Source organism: Xenopus laevis, chromosome 8S (assembly GCF_017654675.1).
Source record: "Xenopus laevis strain J_2021 chromosome 8S, Xenopus_laevis_v10.1, whole genome shotgun sequence".
In the NCBI taxonomy this organism is placed as follows: Eukaryota; Metazoa; Chordata; class Amphibia; order Anura; family Pipidae; genus Xenopus; species Xenopus laevis.
In genome coordinates, this window is record NC_054386.1 from 11,183,959 (window position 1) to 11,204,883 (window position 20,925).

General features: G+C 39.3%; 1 protein-coding gene across 1 annotated transcript in view; it reads right to left on the bottom strand.

Moving 5' to 3' along the window:
- Positions 1-269: 269 nt before the first annotated feature.
- The window catches only part of XB5959262.S (provisional ortholog of LBH regulator of WNT signaling pathway S homeolog), a 32,555-nt gene continuing 11,899 nt past the window's right edge, over positions 270-20,925 (bottom strand). Inside the window, exons 2-4 of the mRNA XM_018232315.2 lie at positions 17,046-17,133; positions 15,127-15,298; positions 270-1,695 (exon numbers count right to left, since the gene is read on the bottom strand). Of these exons, the coding sequence (XP_018087804.1) occupies positions 1,628-1,695; positions 15,127-15,298; positions 17,046-17,132 (327 nt within the window). The 5' untranslated portion in view covers position 17,133 and the 3' untranslated portion in view covers positions 270-1,627. The remainder of the gene's footprint in view (positions 1,696-15,126; positions 15,299-17,045; positions 17,134-20,925) is intronic.

A 20,925-nucleotide genomic window follows, 5' to 3' on the forward strand; every position in this document is an offset into this window, starting at 1 on the left:
ACAACACTCAATAGTAAAAACCCATGTCCCACTGGGACACATTCAGTTACATTGAGAAGGAAAAACAGCAGCCTGCCAGAAAGCATTTCTCTCCTGAAGTGCAGGCACAAGTCACATGACATGGGGCAGCTGGGAAATTGACAAAATATCTAGCCCCATGTCAGATTTCAAAATTGATTATAAAAAAATCTGTTTGCTCTTTTGAGAAATGGATTTCAGTGCAGAATTCTGCTGGAGTAGCACTATTAACTGATGTGTTTTGAAAAAAACATGTTTTTCGATGACAGTATCCCTTTAAGGTCAGTCAGACTATAGCCACCTTTACCATGAAAAAAGCTGAGAAATGGTAACACAACGACAAAAACCTTTAAACCTGTTATTCACAAACGTATCTGAACAAAGCGTCTAACAGAAGCAGCCGACCTATTGCTTTAGAAACTCTACGACGTCTCTGTTTTCCAAGGTGTTTAAAAATACTATATACGGTACATAGGTGAAATGGCTGTTTGGGTGCTCGTTCTTTGCATGTTTTTTATGTGTATTGTTTGTAACAAAGTAAAAACAGTGGATCTAAGATTTGTTTATCATATAACAGTAGAAAATTGCTGCACACAGAGGGTTAAATGTACAAAAAAATAAGGGACATGGAGTAATTCTGGTCGAGTGATTTTTGGAGTTTTATCTTATGGCCAGTCCCTTTGCACCAGATTTACTCCAGCTCCCATTTTACTCCGTTTACCCAAAAGTTGTGCAACACATATCACATGATATGACATCACAGTGCTAATCTTACTAAACAGTAGAAAATAAAGGAAGTCACATGGCATTTCCTAGGGCAGTGATATTTGATGCAGAACTCCCAGCATCCTTTGCTAAGCTCAGCTAATAAAGGCATGCTGGGGAACTGCATTTCGGAAAGGAATATCGCTGTATCGCTGCAGAGAGCATTATTTCATAAGCATACTTCCTCCGTTTTTTTTTAGGATAGCAATAAATAGCATTTCTGTTCTCAATCAGTTAAGAAGCAATGCACAATCTGAGCCAAGCTTAAAATAAAGCCTAAGAGAGAGGCTAAATAAAAAATAGGCAACAAATGTCAATACAGCTGTTGAGCAACTACAGCTCCACCCAGATTATCCAGCACATAAATGCTGGGGGTAGTAGTTATACTGCAGCCAATGTAACCCAGGATGCTTATCCTAAAGGATTAATCACAAAATAATTCTGTTATCTGAAATGCAATTTATAAGGGAAAGACCCCTTTTATTCTATATAAATGTGGGCAAGATTCAAGTTTTGGAAGCTGTCAAAAATCACATCCGTTATTTGTGTTTAATTCAGACTGAAAAAATATGTAAGATGTAGCCACAAGCTAAAGCTTCCAAAAGATCCCCTTACTGATTAATATTTTACAAGCATTTGGCTCCCTAAAAATAGCTGGAATCTCCGGCTACACGCAGCAGGTTTAAGCTTCAGTCCTGACAAGATGCAAATCTACAGTAAACTCTGCCAAACGACCCCTGCAAGATTCTTGGAAATCGAAAGGAGTAGTTCAGTGGAGTCCCAACTGTTCTTTATATGTTCTAACTACCCAACAGATACTTGAAGATATTTCACTGTAAGGGATCTAATTATCATCTCCGCTCGCTCGGCATCCAGCGCAGCTCCCCTCTTCATAAGCAGAACGTGCAGCACCTGCAAAGATTAAATAGAGAATTCATAAATATGTAGCATGTAAAGCAGCTTCGGCTTCAAGTACCAAAAAGCATTTCCATTCCACCATGAAATTAATTTAAATTAGAGACATTACAGAACACAGTGTGTTATCCCCATGCCCTGCCTTTAATGACTGGGGAAATGTTGCTTTTATCCCAAATTAAGAACACAGGGGTTTGCTAAAAAAAAAAAAAAAATGGGACAGAAATACCATTTTATGGGTCATTTACTAATAGCAGGACATGGTGCAAAGTTTAAACCTGGTGCAAGGTGCAGAATCCCATCAGTGCAAATGTGCAGTATATACAAGTTATACACGAAATGGCAGTGTTTTGGGAGTTTCCTTAAATGAGAAGGATTCAGGGGTTTTTGTAGATTCTGGGCAGTGTCATTCTGTGGCTACTAAAGCAAATAAAGTTCTTGCATAAAAAAGGGCATTAACTCAAGGGATGAAAACATAATTCTGCCTCTTTATAGGTCCCTGGTGAGGCCTCATCTGGAGTATGGGGGCAGTTTTGGGCTCCAGTCCTTAAGAGGGATATAAATGAGCTGGAGAGAGTGCAGAGACTAAGTGCAACTAAACTGGTTAGAGGGAGGGAAGAGTTAAATTATGAGGGGAGACTGTCAAGGTTGGGGTTGTTTTCTCTGGAAAAAAGGCGCTTGCGAGGGGACATGATTACACTTTACAAGTACATTAGAGGACATTATAGACAAATAGCAGGGGACCTTTTTACCCATAAAGAGAATCACCAACCAGAGGCCTCCCCTTTAGACTAGAAGAAAAGAACTTTCATTTGAAGCAACGTAGGGGGTTCTTCACAGTCAGGACAGTGAGGAGGGAATGCACTGCCGGGTGATGTTGTGATGCTGATTCAGTTAATGACTATAAGAGGGACTTGGATGATTTCTTGGACAGACATTATTCAAAGGCTATTGTGATACTAAACTCTATAGTTAGTATAGATATGGGTATATAGAATTTCTGTGAAAGTAGGGAGGGGTGTGTGTATGGATGCTGGGTTTTCATTTGATGGACTTTGGGGTATATTTATCAAAGAGTGACGTTAATAGTGAAGTTCCGCCACTAGAGTGAAATTCCGCCACTCTCCATTCATTTCTATGGGATTTTTATAGGCGTATTTATCAAAGGGTGAACTTTCACTTTCACCCATTGATAAATATGCCTTTCAAAATCCCATAGATATGAATTGAGAGCTGCGGAATTTCACTCTAGTGGCGGAACTTCACTTTTCGATAAATTTACCCATATGTCTTTTTCAACCCGATTTTACTATGTAACTATATAGGTCCTAAGGGGCTCAGTCATGAGCCAATGAGAGCTCTTGTACCCATGGAAATAATACAGAGACCTTTTATGTTGTAATATTTGCACAAAAGTAAACACATACTGCTGAAACACCATACAGTACAGAGCTAGGTAGATACAGTAGGTGGGGACATATTTTTGGAATAACAGACATACACATCAAAGAATGTGCTGTTGGGCAGAGATAGAGGGTAATTCATGTATTATTAGTTGCAAACTTTCCTCCAGGTCTATCTTGTTTGAAAGCAGTAAATGCTTCATGCTTATGGTTACTATAGGCTTATACCTTTTCATCTGTTTTCATACATTTCATCCATTGTGCTGCACAAACCATACTGCTAGGGGAAAAGTAATGAGAAGCAGAACTGAGAAAGTAGATGTGCAGATGGCGAGGATAAGAGGCCAGAGGGAGAGAGGATACAATGACTGAGCCTTAATACTTTGCCAAGACACCTTGGAAATCTAGCCATGTTAATCTTCTTTCCCTCTGTGCAGCCACTGACTACAAGGGACCCCTACATAGATATTAAGAGAGTTACGATATGCTTTTCATACATGAGAATTTCCTTCTTATAATAATAGGATCAAATTGCACTTACAATTAGGGATGGTTGAGTGATTGTCCTGTTTCGCTTTGCCGAAAAATTAGCTCTATAACATATGCAGTTCTGCAGAACATTTAATAATGGATTTCACAGAGTAACCCACAGAAAAAAAAATAATCTCCCATATTTATAAGTACCTGCTGTCTTCCCCTAATTAGGAGAAATATTATGGCATAATTTCCAACAAGCACTGAACATTTATTTTCTGCATATTAACCACATATGTGAAGTAGACACTTCTTTGATGCAGAATCCATCAATACAATAACAAGAGCAACATCTATTTAAGACCACTAGGGGCTGCTGTTGAGGGATCTAGTAATGACTCCAATGAGGGTAGGGAGCAAATTCACAGCTCCCATTCATGGTTATAAATGTAGAAATGAAGAGAGCAGATGATCTCAGGAAGCTTGAGATCTGCAGCCCATTTAAAAGGATCCTGTCATCGGAAAACATGTTTTTTTTCAAAACGCATCAGTTAATAGTGTTACTCCAGCAGAATTCTGCACTGAAATCCATTTCTCAAAAGAGCAAACAGATTTTTTTATATTCAATTTTGAAATCTGACATGGTGTCAGGGCCCGAAGGCTCTGTTGTAGTGTGGACCAAGGAGGAGACAACAACACCAAGTTCGCGGTACAAAAGGATTTATCAGGAGAATAGTCGTAAGCAGGCAAATGGTCAATACAGGCAGCAAGGATCAGAATCGTTAAACAGGCAAGAAGTCGGTACACGGATAATCAGAATAGCAAGAAATCACACCCAGGAACTATACAAGATAGACCTATAATTGGGCAAAGACAGAAAGGGCAATTGGGAATAAATAGTCCAAGGTTGGCGCCAAAACTTGACGCGATGACGTCATGACGCCGACACCGGCGTCCTCACGTTGGCGTCCTGACGCCGACGCACATTCTGACGCCGGCGTCCATTCCGTCGCCGGCGACCAATCCTGAGGCGACACGTTTCTGACGCAGTCATATTACGACCAGGAAGAGCCGCATGGTGGGGCAGGAGGTCGCCATCTTGGATGTCCCGTGGGGTAAGTTCTACACTTTCCATTTCACATGGGGCTAGATATTTTGTCAATTTCCCAGCTGCCCCATGTCATGTGATTTGTGCCTGCACTTTAGGAGAGAAATGCTTTCTGGCAGGCTGCTGTTTTTCCTTCTCAATGTAACTGAATGTGTCTCAGTGGGACATGGGTTTTTACTATTGAGTGTTGTTCTTAGATCTACCAGGCAGCTGTTATCTTGTGTTAGGGAGCTGCTATCTGGTTACCTTCCCATTGTTCTTTTGTTTCACTGCTGGGGGCGAAAGGGGAGGGGGTGATATCACTCCAACTTGCAGTACAGCAGTAAAGAGTGATTGAAGTTTATCAGAGCACAAGTCACATGACTTGGGGCAGCTGGGAAATTGACAATATGTCTAGCCCCATGTCAGATTTCAAAATTGAATATAAAAAATCTGTTTGCTCTTTTGAGAAATGGATTTCAGCGCAAAATTTTGCCGGAGCAGCACTATTAACTGATTAATTTTGAAAAAAATGTTTTTTCCCATGACAGTATCCCTTTAAAGTAAAACCGTTATAAAACATTATAAAGATTTTTATAAAGAAACGATAGTTTCCTGTCTCCACATTATGTCTGTATCTTATAGGTATATTATTCACCAAACCAAACAGGTAGAAAAAGAAATGATGTTCAAGGCCAATCTCTATACAAGGATCTGACACTCGCAGTTATTTTATACCAGATAACAATGCTAATTTTCATGGTATTCTTACAAGTACAGATTATCAATGAGTATGTGATTTAAATGAATAGATACACCGGGGAATTTAATACATTTTCGAAAAATACAAATGACAACTCCGACATCTTGAAAAAACACTCTCGAGCTTTAATAAATCAGCTCAATTAAGCCCCAGGTTACAATATTGAGATCCTGTTAATGTAATTAAAGCAGCCAGATCAATGACCCAAGAACTGGTATAATCCACATATATTCATTCATTACTTCAAAGTTGAGAGTTCACGCCATGAAAAGACTATCGGATTGCTTAATTTCATATGGGGATAGTAAGTAGTAGCTATATCAGTGGAAAGTGAACTGTTTTTACTGTATTTACTTCTAGCCTTGCTACATAGAATTGCTTATGTAGTTTAGTGAGATGTATAAAACTCTAAGGGGGTTATTTACTAAACCCCGAATGCAAAAATCTGAAAAATTTGTCATTTTTTTTTCATAAAATCGGACTTTTAAAAAAATCACAAATTTTTTAGAATTTATTAAACCCCGAGGATGGAAAAGTCAGAACCAGAAAATCCGGAATCTCAGACCTGTCGAGGTTGCATATAAGTCAGTGGGATTTTTTTGATGTGAGCTGGGTTTCATGCAAAACCCCGAAGTTTTTCGGGCAAAAATAGCATAAGAAATCTGAGTTTTCGGGTGAAAAATCCAAAAAAATCATAATTCGTATTTTTTCCCACAAAGCAAATTTTCGGGAAAATTTAATATTAAATAAGCTTAAAAAACCCGAGCGGATTTGATTTGTAGCAGAAAATGTTGAGATAAAGATTGAACTTTGATAAAGAACCCCCTTACAGATTTATTTATTTATTAATCATCTGGCAAATTGTCAAGGATTCTTAAGTAATTGAGCAAAATAGTAATACACCCAGGGCTGATTTGGAAACATTTACGATACAGTTTTGACTTGTGTCAGAAACACCAGATGAGCTAAAGCTCCTTCTGGTAGATGATAATACTCACATACTTTATTCTCACTTGGGGCAAATATACGTACCTCCGAAGATGCGCCAGCGTTGGCTTTGCAGCAGTTCGCCAGGCGAAGTTTCGCCAGGGCACCCCTAATTCACTAAAACCCAAAGTTGCACTCAGGGAGGCGAAAGGTAGCGAAGTTGCGCTAGCGTTAATTCGTCGAGCAAAGCGAAGTTACATTTCAACTTTTTTTGAAGCAATCCCTATCTACTCTATTGCACTTCGCCTGGTCTGAGGTGGCAAAGGCAAGTCTGGCGCAAGAGGTGACGTTCAGTAAAATGCGCATCTTAGTGAATTAACGTAGTTACGTCCCTTCGCCATAGCGCAACTTAGCCTGACGTAAGGATGTGAAGTAGTGCTAGAGTAGGTCCACTTCACTAGCGAATTTACGCCAGCGTCCGTTAGTAAATCGGCGAAGTAACGAAATAACGTCACACTGGTGAATTTGCGCTAGTGTTAGCCGCTTTGCACTTTAGTGAATTTGCCCCTTGGAGTTCAGGATAATGAGAATATCACCCTCATTTATTTAGAGTATCCCTTCACTGTTATGTACTCTTTTAACATTGCTCTCTGAGAAAATGCTAACATACCGTAGGAACTCTTATCATACAAGATGACAGTTTCAGAATAACAAACAGAATTGCTGTAGCCTCATTTCTATACTTGTTACTGTGCATGTGTGACGCTTATTCAGCTAGCTTAGTCACCCTATGATACTAATTAGCCATTGTTTCTCATTGTACGGCACTTTAGCAGACCGAAATTTGTTCTAAGCAGTTACTAAAAGCTCAATTGTGAGCAGGCTGGCAAGCACAGCGGTTGATCATTGTACAGAAGGCATTTTAATACTGTTCTATTCTGCAATAGATGTGTATACAGAGATTGAAGAAAAACAGGTGTTCCATGCAGATTCTCTTCGTAAATAGCAAAGACACGATGCTTCTTAATAATTTTGGTTAAAATTCACTCAAAAAATGCAATAATTAAATTGACCTGCCTGCTCTCATAAACTTGCATTGTGATTCTGGAGCTAAAAAAAAGTAATACGCAATAAATTACGATTGTGTTTAATTCAGGCTGCGAAAGCTATAATCCCAAGAGGGTGGAAATCCAATATTCGAATGGTATGTTTATATTAGGGATGCACCGAATCCAGGATTCGGTTCGGGATTCAGCCAGGATTCGGTCTTTTTCAGCAGGATTCGGATTCGGCCGAATCCTTCTGCCCGGCCGAACCAAATCCGAATCCTAATTTGCATATGTAAATTAGGGGCGGGGAGGGAAATCACGTGACTTCTTGTCACAAAACAAGGAAGTAAAAAATGTTTTCCCCTTGCATATGCAAATTAGGGTTCGGATTCGGTTCGGTATTCGGCTGAATCTTTTGCAAAGGATTCGGGGGTTCGGCCGAATCCAAAAAAGTGGATTCGGTGCACCCTAGTTTATATAGAGGTTAGAAGGGAGTATGAGGAAATCTGTGCTATGAAAAGTGGGCTATGGGATGAGTAACATGAAATATGGGATCAATAGTGGCCTTGGCAAGGTTTAACTTGAATCGAAAAGGTTCTGAAACAAGGACCTCTGATTAATATGATTACCAATTGTAATGGCACCAAATTGTAATACGTTGGGGTTTTTACATATGTTGAATTTATGATATTGTTTTTGAATTATTCTTTTCTTCTTATTCTTTTTCTGTACCCCCAAATGTTTTCCTTTTATAACAAAAGAAATTGGATAAAGAACTTGCACCAAGTTGCATCCACTCACTGTATACAATGCACCAAAATGCCCATTCTGTTTTACACAAGTTGAGGGTGAGGATGGCCTCACATCCAGCTCGGCAGCATAGCCAATACCTCCCCTTCTTCCATGTGTTGTATCCTAGGGCAATGGCACATAAGGTCTTTTTTGTTCACCTTCCAAACACTTCAGTTCAGTTGTTTTCACAAGACATATGGGGGCAGATTAGCTAAAAGTCGCCAGCGACTGCTTCACACTCATCGCTACACTTCACCAGGCGAAAATTCGCTCAGACAACGCAAATTCACTAAAATGTGTAGTTTCGTCGTGGGCAACGAATGCTGGCGACTTTTCGCTATCGTTACTTTGGCAATGCGAGCAATTCAAATCGAAGATGTGCTAGAGTCTAGGGGGTAAATTTATCAAAGAGTGAAGTTCCGCCACTAGAGTGTAATTCCGCAGCTCTCCATTCATTTCTATGGGATTTTAAAAGTCGTATTTATCAATGGGTGAAAGTGAAATGTCACCCTTTGATAAATACGCCTTTAAAAAACCCATAGAAATGAATGGAAAGTGATGGAATTTCACTCTAGTGGCGGAACTTCACTATTAACTTCACTCTTTGATAAATATACCCCTAGAGGTCTTGCGCTCAGGTTAATTTGCATATGGCATGAAATTTAAAGTGTAATGGACGTCTTTATGTTATATGTTGCAGCAAATACATTACATTTCCACTGTTAATTACACAAGTCCAGGGAACCTTAATAAAGATAATAGAGTTGTTATAATGCCCTACACATGAGCCCACTGTGAAATAATGTTCTATATGTTAGAAAATGTATGGGGGGGAAACCGGTTACCCAAAAAAAATTTTTTAAGGACTTTTGCAGGTTATCACTCTGAAAAAAGGAAAAGACGCCAGCGTTTTTTGAACTTTGATGCTTTTTCCGCAGAATATGATGTAAGTAACAGAAGAATGAGGAAGATCTATTCACTTCAGTGCACTTCGCCTGGTCTGAGCTGGCAAAGGCAAGTCTGGCGAAAGAGGTAACGTTCAGTAAAATCCACATTTTAGTGAATTTGCGGAGTAATGTCCATTTGCCAGAGCGAATTGTCACCTGGTGATAGAGTGCGAATGAACTCTAGCGACAGGCCTGTTTGCTAGCGAATTGGTGCCTGCACTTGTTAGTGAATTGGCGATGTCCCTGCGGGTGGCAACGCTGGCGAAAAGTCACTAGCGTTAGCCACTTCACCCTTTAGTGAATCTGCCCCATAGACTTTTTTTCAATTGCTTTTCATCTTTTATTTTTGACAATTTTCCTATACTCCTCCCTCCTCCTGTTATAGATCCAGTGATATATCAAGCAAGGGTTGCAAATGCACCCTGCCCCCTCACACACACACACCAGTAGGCCCCACCAGAGTCATCTCAGTGCACTATAGGAAGACCCGAAAGTAAGATTGTGTGTGCGGTATGTGTCCCACAGGGAGGGGGGCAGGAGGTACCCTTGGTTACACTACTGTATAGATCAAATTCTGTCCATTTTTGGGGGTTCGTTGTCTGGTGGCCTGAAGTTCTGTTTTGTCATGGATTCTAGAGGTAGCATTTACACTAGGGATGCACCGAATCCAGGATTCGTTTCGGGATTCAGCAAGCATTCAGCCTTTCTCAGCAGGATTCAGATTCAGCCAAATCCTTCTGCCCAGCCGAACCGAATCCGAATTTGCATAAGCAAATTAGGGACAGGAAGGGAAATCGCTTGATTTTTTTGTCACAAAACAAGGAAATAAAAAATGTGTTCCTCTTCCTATCCCTAATTTGCATAAGCAAATTAGGATTCAGATTTGGTTCGATACTCGGCCGAATCTTTCTCAAAGAATTTAGGGGTTCGGCCGAATCCTATAAAAATAGTGGATCCCTAATTTACACACAGGGGCACTTGCCAGTCTCATGTTCCCTGTGCAACCCCTGGAACTGCATTTCCTCATGTGACAGATACCCAATAAATCCAAAATAAATAAATCCAAAAGGTGTATGATTATTCAACTCAAACCAGGCATTTAGTAGGTGCTTTTTACAGGTGCATAAACCTCATGTAGCAGTACTTGCTATAAAGGATAACATACTTTTTTAAGGGCAATATATTCAATTACTAAAGAGTGCCCTGATATACAGTAAAATTATACTCCAGGGATTTGTTTTTTGAGAAATAGCTGCGAATCTTTAAAACAAGGAAGCAAAACGGTCAGTAGCTGACAACTCCCGACATTACCAAAAAGGTTCGCAATTTTACTGACAACAACTAAAATACCAATAGCTGTACTTCTATAAAGAAAAACTTAAAATACAAGATAAGAGAAAAATGTAGCAAAGGCCGGTGGTAAACAAGAGGCAGGAAGAGGAAATCTGAAAATGAATTTGGTAAAGAACATGACAGGAAGCAAAGGTAACGCAGAGGGTGATAAAGATAACGAGAGTTTTATAGCTGAATAATAATGCCACACAGAATAGGAGGCAAACACAAGATCAGAAGAGATATCAAGGGAACACAGAGCAAATGAAAGCAGCTTAAAGGAACATTAACAGCAACAAATTAAAATGTTTTAAGGTAAATAAAATATGATGTACTGTTGCCCTGCACTGGTAAAACTGATACTATAGTTTATATAAACAAACTGCTGTACAGCCTTGGGACAGGGCAACAGCACATTATAAATGAATTACTTTAAAGAACTCGTATTTGTTGGTGTTTCTGTTCCTTTAGGATTAGGACTGAGAGTAGAGGGAACATAGAAATGTACAACCCCAGGAAAGGCAAAATGGCAGAAGATGTGTAGAAGAGCTTGCTCCATTTTAAGCTCTATTTAAAATATTATCTATTCTTCTATTGACGCGCTATACTATCATATTTTCCCTTCAGTCCATACAAGTATTCAATTTGCTATTCAGAATGCTATATTCATAAAGGTTTGTTCCATGATGTGGATCTCAGTGCCTTAAAGAAGAACTATCCCCCCCCACCAAAAGCCCCCCTAAACTTTCAGGCATTACCCCCCTCCCCACAATGTGTATTAGTTTAAAAAAAATAAACCTATTATTCTGCTAGAGAATAAATAACTACAAATAACTTCCAATCATGACATTCTACATCTGTACAAATACGTTAGACAAGCATTTTAATTAATTTAATCCCCATTTCACTGAAAAGCATTAACAACACATTCTGACTTCTACTATTTAAATATACAGGGTTAGTTAGATGCGATTCTTCCAAATAATACAGATTTACATCACTGCCATTACACAATACTAAATTACAAGATAAGGCATTGTGTATATATGTAGACAGACTCGGGCTGGGCCAGGCCAGCCGAATGCCCTAGGCAACCTGGCCAGCCAAAACCCCTTCCCCTGCGTGGGTGAGCAACGAAGGGAGGGAGGGGAGAGTGACGGAGGGAAGGGAGGGGAGAGCAACGGAGGGGAGGGAGGGGTGTGCGACGGAAGGGAGAGAGAGGTGAGCAACGGAGGGGAGGCAGAGGTGCGTGACGGAAGGGAGGGAAAGGTGAGTGACGAAGGGGAGGGAGGGGAGAGCAACAGAGGGGAGGGAGGGGTGAGCGACGGAGGGGAGGGAGAGGCACTCAACGGAAGGGAGAGGTGAGCAATGGAGGGGAGGCAGAGGTGAGCGATGAATGGAAGGGAGGGAGGGGTGAGCGACAGAGGGGAGGGAAAGGTGGCCGATAGAGGAAAGGGAGAGTGATGGAGGGAGAGCGACGGAGGGAGGGAAAGGTGACAGGAGGGAGGGGAGAAAGACAGAGGGGTGGGTGACAGAGGAAAGGAAAGGGAGTAAGACTGAGGGTTACAAACACAGACTAGGGGTAGGCAGAAGACAATTTTAGAGGTAGCTGTCCAGCGCCCCCCCTATGATTGTGCCCTACGCAGCTGCCTCTTCTGCCTACCCCTAGTTCCGGCCCTGAGACAGACTGACGTACATGGTTTCTTTGCCTGCTTTTATATATCTTTGGAGTCAGGGCCTGAGTTAGAGATGTGGTGCCCAGAATATTGTAGGAAGTGTGAAACACTTTGGGGAAAATATATTGATAGACACAACCTAATTGCAACATTGTATATTACAACATAATTGCACCCTGCTTTATCACTTAAAATGTACAATAGTGAGCTGAGTAAAGGGTAATGCCTAGGGAAGAGCTGAATATTAATCCGACACTGTATACAAGTAAAGCCGTGTTGAGATTTTTTTAAAAGTTAATGCACAGATACTAACCAAAGCAAAAGTTAGTTAGAAATCCATTACCGTTAGTCTTTCTATCCATTATTATTGTCGCTAGAGTCAATTTTAAAGACTATCAAATATAATGATTGTGTGTTACAGAAAATATTATCTCCTCGGGTCTTAGGAACAAGTAGAAGCAATAGCATCATGAAAAAATGTAGTTCGCAATAACAAAACGTAGCAATCTCAGATATGCGGAAAAACAAGAAAAGCTTGAACAAAAAAAAAAAGGAGGTCAAAGGAAGAATTTAAAATACAGCACGAGAGATACAATTTATATTTTGAACTTGAAAAATCCAGCCAAGAACAAAATGTTCACCCAGGTGACAAGATACATGTTTTATAGTTATCGTTTGGCTATAAAAATGCAGTGTCATGGCATTCTAAACTACACAGGTCTAAACAATTACTGTCTGGGAGAAAGGTTGACTTTCAACAACCTGGGAAAATGCATTTTATGGGACTGCTCAGAGCACAGTTATGATGGCTGCTCCATTCCGTCCATTAAAGGGATACTGTCATGGGAAAAAAAATTTTTTTCCAAAATGAATCCATTAATGGTGCTGCTCCAGCAGAATTCTGCACTGAAATCCATTTCTCAAAAGAGCAAACAGATTTTTTTATATTCAATTTTGAAATCTGACATAGGGCTAGACATATTGTCAATTTCCCAGCTGCTCCAAGTCATGTGACTTGTGCTCTGATAAACTTCAATCACTCTTTACTGCTGTACTCCAAGTTAGAGTGATATCACCCACCTTCCTTTTTCCCCCAAGCAGCCAAACAAAAGAACAATGGGAAGGTAACCAGATAGCAGCTCCCTAACACAAGATAACAGCTGCCTGGTAGATCTAAGAACAGCACTCAATAGTAAAAACCCATGTCCCACTGAGACACATTCATTTACATTGAGAAGGAAAAACAGAAGCCTGCCAGAAAGCATTTCTCTCCTAAAGTGCAGGCACAAATCGTCACATGATCAAGTGCAGCTGGGAAATTGACAAAATGTCTAGCCCCATGTCAGATTTCAAAATTGAATATAAAAAAATCTGTTTGCTCTTTTGAGAAATGGATTTCAGTGCAGAATTCTGCTGGATCAGCACTATTAACGGATTCATTTTGAAAACATTTTTTTTCCCATGACTATCCCTTTAAATAAAGAGTTGTACCTCTTACACAACAGGGGTACAAAAAAGGAGTTCTGCCTTTTTATACTTCCTTCCCTTTACCAAGTCAGATTTATTTATGTATAAACACTGACATATTTATGTAAATTCTCTTGACAAACACACAGCTGGTTTTATAATCTATACATGATATAATAAAACATTGTAGTGTAAAAATATATCCATGTACAAGCTTAAAAAGTAAAAAAAACCAGTGTTCAAGCTTAATAAACACAAAATATCTAAAAATACATTCTCTGCTCCTCTGACAATTTAAATTTGAGGATCCCCAATGGTATACACAGTATGTTCATTATCCAATAAGAATTTACAGGTATATAGTCCAATTTTTATACTGTGAAAACCTAAAGTTGTGCACTGGTCTTCAGTAATTTTACATTTCTATCATACATATACTGAACAATATGTAGTGCAGGGTCTCAATCCAAAGGGACATAATTTGATTCTACAGTATATTCTGTACAAAGTGTAATGCACCGTTGGGGGCAGATTCACTAAAGGGCGAAGTGGCTAACGCTAGCGACTTCTCGCCAGCATTGCCGCCCGCACGGACATCGCCAATTTACTAACAGGTGCAGACGCCAAACAGGACCATCACTAGCGCTCATTCACACTCTATCGCCAGGCGACTTTTCGCTCTGGCGAGTGATCGTTACTCCACAAATTCACTAAAATTCAGATTTTACTGAATTTACCTCTTACGCCACCTCAGACCAGGCGAAGTGCTAAAAAGAAGGTAGATCTTCCTCAATCTTCTGTCACTTACATTATATCTTGTGTGCCAAAAATGCATTAAAGTTCAAAAAATTTTGGCGACTTTTCCTTTTTTAGCAGAATTGCCTGCAAAAGCCCAAACTTGGACTTTTTTTGTGTAACCGGTTTTCTCCAGACATTTTCTAACATAAGGAACTTTAATTTTACAGTGGGCTCATGTGTAGGGCATTATATAAATTCTCGTCTTTATTAAGGTTCTCTGGACATGTGTACTAAAAACAGGTGACTTAAACTATTTGCAGCAACATTTATAATAAAGACGTCCATACAACTTTAAATTTCCCGCCGTATGCAAATTGACCTAAGCGCAAGATCACTAGCAAATTTTAACTAGGCACAAATGAACTGTAGCGCATCTTCGCTATGAAATTCACGCACAGCCTAAGTAACGATAGCGAAAAATCACCATTGTGCGATGCCCGGAAGAAACTTTGCATTTTTGTGAATTATCATTTCCATAGTGCATTTGCGCCTGGTGCAGTGGTGTGATGGGTGTGAAGCTGACGCTGGCGAAAATTCCCCCGTTAGTGAATCTGCCCCTTGGAGTTTTGCAGTGCTTTTTAGTTTCAGCTTGTAAAACTCTACACCAGTCTATCACGAGAGGGTGATACTGAAAGAAGCATTGTTTTTCTTATCAAAGTGAACACAAAGTCACTGAGTGGACAAATGATATAAAAATAACCAGAACCTCATACCTTCTGAGTCTCTTTGATCTCGAACCTGGCTTTTGTCATCAGTAGGTGTCAGATCCTCTGGTGGCCAACGAAGTTCACCACTTTCCACATCTCCGCATTCTGTTGGTTCTACCACTATTGAAGGCAATCGTTTTGTCAGCTTTGGGTGCTTTTCATGAGTATCTGGAAAAATCTAAAAAGTCATTTAATTAATCTGGATTTCTAAAACCTCATTTTAATGTTCTGTCTGCAGATTTATTGCCAAAAAGTGGAAACATTGTTATTTACACATAATCAGTGCAGTTTGAAACAAAAATACCTGGATTTCAGTAGCTTTTTGCAAAACAAATCAAGCACGTATATTTACAAAATCTGAGAAAATACTTGTTACTTTTAGAACAAAGATATAATTTGCAACACTTGCAATATTTATCTGCAAACACATTGAGGCCTATTCATTAAGGGTCGAATTTGAGTGGTTTTAGAGGTTTTTGAAAGCATAAATGAACCTATTTCCCCGAATGTCAGTCATTTATCAAAAGATCCAAACTGAAAAAGCACGAACGGGAAAAAGCTGCAGTAAAGTTGCTAAAAACCATAACTTTTTCGACTTGTCTCAATAACTACAACTTTTTTGTTTTGCTGCACAAAAGCCAGCATCCAAATCATTTGAAAACCTTAAAAACCACAAAGCAAAGAAAGATCTTCCAGTTATAACATCTGACATTAACTTCTACATGGTTTCAACAAATTTTAGCTGGAGTATTTTCGGATTTGCAGTTTTGTTGCGTAATAAATCCTGGAAAAGTCACACTTTTTTTTCTGTGGTTTAGTAAGTTGGCCCCTTAGTGTGCAAAGACGATTTTAAATATCCTACATCCTAGAATGGAACCAGTACTGCATGCATTTAGGCAATATAGGGGGGAAATGTAATAAAAGTCGGTAACAGAAAAAATATTCGCAATGCGAAAAGCTATGCCTCTGTGCGAACAAATTTGCCTTTGTGCGAAGGGGCCCAATTACTTAGCTCAAGTGAAGGAATAGAGGAAAAAAAACTTCAAATTTCAAATGTTTTTTTGGCTACTTCGACCATCGAATGGGCTATTTCGACCTTCGACTACGACTTCAAATTGAACGATTCGAACTAAAAATCATTCGACTATTGGACCATTCCCCATAGGCCTTGCTATCTTCGAAGGATTCGAAGGATTTAATCGTTCGATCGAACGTTTTTTAGTTCGATCGAACGAATAGCGAACGATATTCGAAGTCGAAGGATTTAACTTCGACAGTCAATTATCGAGGGTTAATTAACCCTCGATATTCAACCATAAGTAAATTTGCCCCTAAGGGGCAGATGTATTAAGGGTCGAATATCAAAGGTTAATTAACCCTCGATATTCGACTGGCGAATTAAAATCCTTTGACTTCGAATATCGAAGTAGAAGGATTTTGCGCAATTCGTTCGTTCGTTCGATTTGCGCAATTCGTTCGATCGAAGGATTTTAATCCATTGATTGAAGGATTAGCCTTCGATCAGAAAAAACTTGGAAAGCCTATCATTCGATTCAAAGTCGTAGTCGAAGGTCGAAGTAGCCCATTCGATGGTCGAAGTAGCCAAAAAAACACTTCGAAGTATTTTTTATTCTATTCCTTCACTCGAACTTAGTGAATGGGCCCCTTAATGTAGCTTTTGCGATCCCGGAAACTGTTTAGCAACCACTTCCGACAGTGGAAGAAGGTTTGCGAATTTTATAGTTAGCACCAGTGCGCAGTGAATGTAATAAAACTTCTTTCTGAAAAAGTTGTTACATTTGCTCCAAAAGATTACGACACCTTCAAGCACTTGGTCATCTTTAGTTATGATCCAGACATACATTGTTTCACCATAAATTGAAAATAGGAATAAGCAATTAAACAGACGATATTAAGGCCCTTACCTGAACAGCATGACCTTCAGCGCCAGCCGACGCACTTAATGTAAATTCTTCCATCGCAGGATCACGTGTGTTCATTACTTCCGTCATTCTAATGAGGACAGAATGTTGAGACTGCTTATCTGTCTTGATTTTTCTGGTTTAGTTTTTATTTCTAAATGACATTGTTTACACTGCAAATAATTCACTGTACCATAAAAAAATGTAATTCCTGAACCAATAAGTGTTTTTTTTTTAGTTGTAATATTGGTGTGTAGGTGCATCTCAGGTCATTTTGCCTGGTCATGTGCTTTCAGAAAGAGCCAGCATGTTAGGATGGAACTGCTTTCTGGCAGGCTGTTGTTTCTCCTACTCAATGTAACTCAATGTGTCACAGTGGGACCTGGATTTTACTATTGAGTGCTTTTCTAAAATCTAAAAGGCAGCTGTTATCTTATGTTAGGGAGCTGCTATCTGGTTACCTTCCTATTGTTCTGTTGTTAGCTTGCTGGGGGGGGTAAAATCAGTCCAGTTTTTCAGAGCAAAAGTCACATGACTGGGGGCAGCTAGGAAACTGACAAAATGTCTAGTGCCATGTCAGATTCCAAAATTAAATATAAATAAAAAAATCTGTTTGCTCTTTTGAGAAACGGATTTCAGTGCAGAATTCTGCTGGAGCAGCACTATTAACTGATGCACAACTGCCCCTGACTTTTAATTGAATTAGACAGGTTTTAGATGGAGTATTTTTGGATTCAGACTTTTATCAGCTTCAGGACCTAATAAATCTCAAAAAATTCACTTTTTCCTCTTAAAATTTGTGTTTTTTTCACAAAAAAAACTCTAAAAAACTTAGAAAAAAAAACTAGAAAAAATCGAGTCTTAATAAATAACCCCCTTAATGTACATTAATATTTTGAAGAGTAGTTTTTAGTGTCAGTATCCCTTTAATCTTAAAGGTCACTCAAATTGCTCAGTGTTTCTCAGATACCCTTTAAGAAAACGGGATAGCTGTCTTATATTTAGTGCCAAAAAATTGTCTTTTTTCCTACAGTGGAATACTATTCTAGAGATTTCTATATGTACCTCTTATATACGTTAAAGGGATACTGTCATGGGAAAACATGTTTTTTCCAAAATGCATCAGTTAATAGTGCTGCTCCAGCAGAATTCTGCACTGAAATCCATTTCTCAAAAGAGCAAACAGATTTTTTTATATTCAATTTTGAAATCTGACATGGGGCTAGACATATTGTCAGTTTCTCAGCTGCTCCCAGTCATGTGACTTGTGCCTGCACTTTAGGATGGAACTCCGTTCTGTCAGGCTGTTATTTCTCTTACTTAATGTAACTGAATGTGTCTCAGTGGGACTTGGCTTTTACTTTTGAGTGCTGTTCTTAGATCTTCCAGGTTGCTGTTATCTTGTGTTAAGGTGGCCATACACGGGCAGATAAAGCTGCCGATATCGGTTGTTTAGACCAATTTGACAGCTTATCTGCCCATGTATGGGGGCTTCCAACGGGTCTTCCCGATCGATATGGCCATGCCGTTAGTGGCATTTCGGGGAAAGATCCGCTCGTTTGGCGATGTCTGTCCTATTTCCAGCTTGCGTTATAAACTCTCACAACAATGGGCATATGTTAAAAGATTCTACATACCAGGGTCTTTCTATCCCACTAGCTCCACACTGACCAATGACAATAATTAACGTAAAGCTTGCAATGGAATCTTTCCCATGAATACAAAGAAATATTCATAAAACGTTAGCAATCTTGATTTCCTGAAAGTGGTTGCAGAAATGCAAATGTTACTGTACTGTATGACAGGAAGAAAGCAGGAAATATAAACAACTGCACTTAAATATAGCATCAAGGAAGGATATGCTTTGAATTTCAAGCATGCTTCATACAGGATACCATTTACCTAAAACATGAAAAAGGCACTACATATTCGCTTCCTTAAAGGGATCCTGTCATCGGAAAACATGTTTTTTTCAAAACACATCAGTTTATAGTGCTACTCCAGCAGAATTCTGCACTGAAATCCATTTCTCAAAAGAGCAAACAGTTTTTTTATATTCAATTTTGAAATCTGACATGGGGCTAGACAGTTTGTCAATTTCCCAGCTGCCCCTGGTCATGTGACTTGTGCCTGCACTTTAGGAGAGAAATGCTTTCTGGCAGGCTGTTATTTCTCCTTCTCAATGTAACTGAATGTGTCTCAGTGAGACATGGGATTTTACTATTGAGTGTTGTTCTTAGATCTACCAGGCAGTTGTTATCTAGTGTTAGGGAGCTGTTATCTGGTTACCTTCCCATTGTTCTTTTGTTTGGCTGCTGGGGGGAAAGGGAGGGGGTGATATCACTTCAACTTGCAGTACAGCAGTAAAGAGTGATTGAAGTTTATCAGAGCACAAGTCACATGACTTGGGGCAGCTGGGAAATTGACAAAATGTCTAGCCCCATGTCAGATTTCAAAACTGAATATAAAAAAATCTGTTTGCTCTTTTGAGAAATGGATTTCAGTGCAGAATTCTGCTGGAGCAGCACTATTAACTGATTCATTTTGAAAAAAGTTTTTTTCCCATAACAGTATCCCTTTAACTCCCTTAAAACATGTATGTTTTCACATGTAACAATATGGGCAATGCTGCCGACAATCACTCAATGCTATTACCGATGTGCCAATGCACTTGAACTACCTTAGCCGCCCAAACCTGCGGCTTCATATCTGTATAGCCTGTACTTAACATTTGCCTTATGCCTTTCCAAGAGATTTAAAGGTTTGTCATGACTATAACCAATGAATGAAAATTGTGAGTTATTCTCGAAATATTAAGCAAGCTGTTTCGCTTTCTCGCATTACTGTCCGTTCTTACTTTAGAAGGACCAAACATTCCAAACTTTGCATGTTAGCTTAATGAGCTCGTAGGGTGGTAAATTATAAATTGCTTTTCCACCAGCAGGTATTGAAAGCTTGTGCCAGGAGCAGCCTCTTGGACTGTGTAAGTCTGCTGTGCAAAATTAAAATCTCTGCTATAAAGAATAACATTTCTAATTATTCTATTTAATGCTTTATCAGTCATGCTGGCTTCATACTATTGTGTTCTCTATATTGTTTATTTTTTCTTATAGATGGTTCAAAGGGTTTCCCAGCAGTCATCTTATTACTATTAAAATAAACCAACTCATTTCTCCTACATTCAGAACTGTATATACTTCCCTCCAGTCTTGTATTGGCTACTATTTAATACTAATATGAGTTATTGAACTGATGCCCAACCAGTGGCTTGTGAGCATGATGTTGCTTGTCAATTCCTCTGATGTTGCTCCAGTGGCCTCAAAGCTTGTACTTTTTAAAATTCCTGGCTTGGAAGCAAGTCTTGGAGTCACAAAAACACCAGTTTATTTATTGCTCAACAGAGGCTGCTGATTACGTGGGGCTTAGAATTAGCCAATCTTTATGTAGGATTTACATTGCTGTTGCTTTTCCACATTTATATGTGACTCATGAGTACAAAAGGTTGTGGTTATATTTAGTAATGGGAGAATAAATTCGCCTGGCACTCGCCGCTGGCCAATAAATTAGCGAATCTCCTGCAAAAATTTGCTGGCATCAAAAAATTTGGACTCGTGTCCGAAAAGTCGTTTGCGTCAAACCCGCTGCGCGTCAGTACTATTTGGACGCCCATTGTCTTTGACACGGCTGTCAATTTTCGATAATTTTTCGCTGTTTTGCAAATTTCACGGGAATGTCACGAATTTTTCTAGCGAAGCCAAATGGGAGAAATCTGCCCATCACTAGTTATATTTAGTCTTTCCTTTCCCCTTTACTGAAATGACTTTGATAACTTAATAAAGAGTATTTAATAAAGGTAAGCAGACAAAAACAGTTTGCATAAATA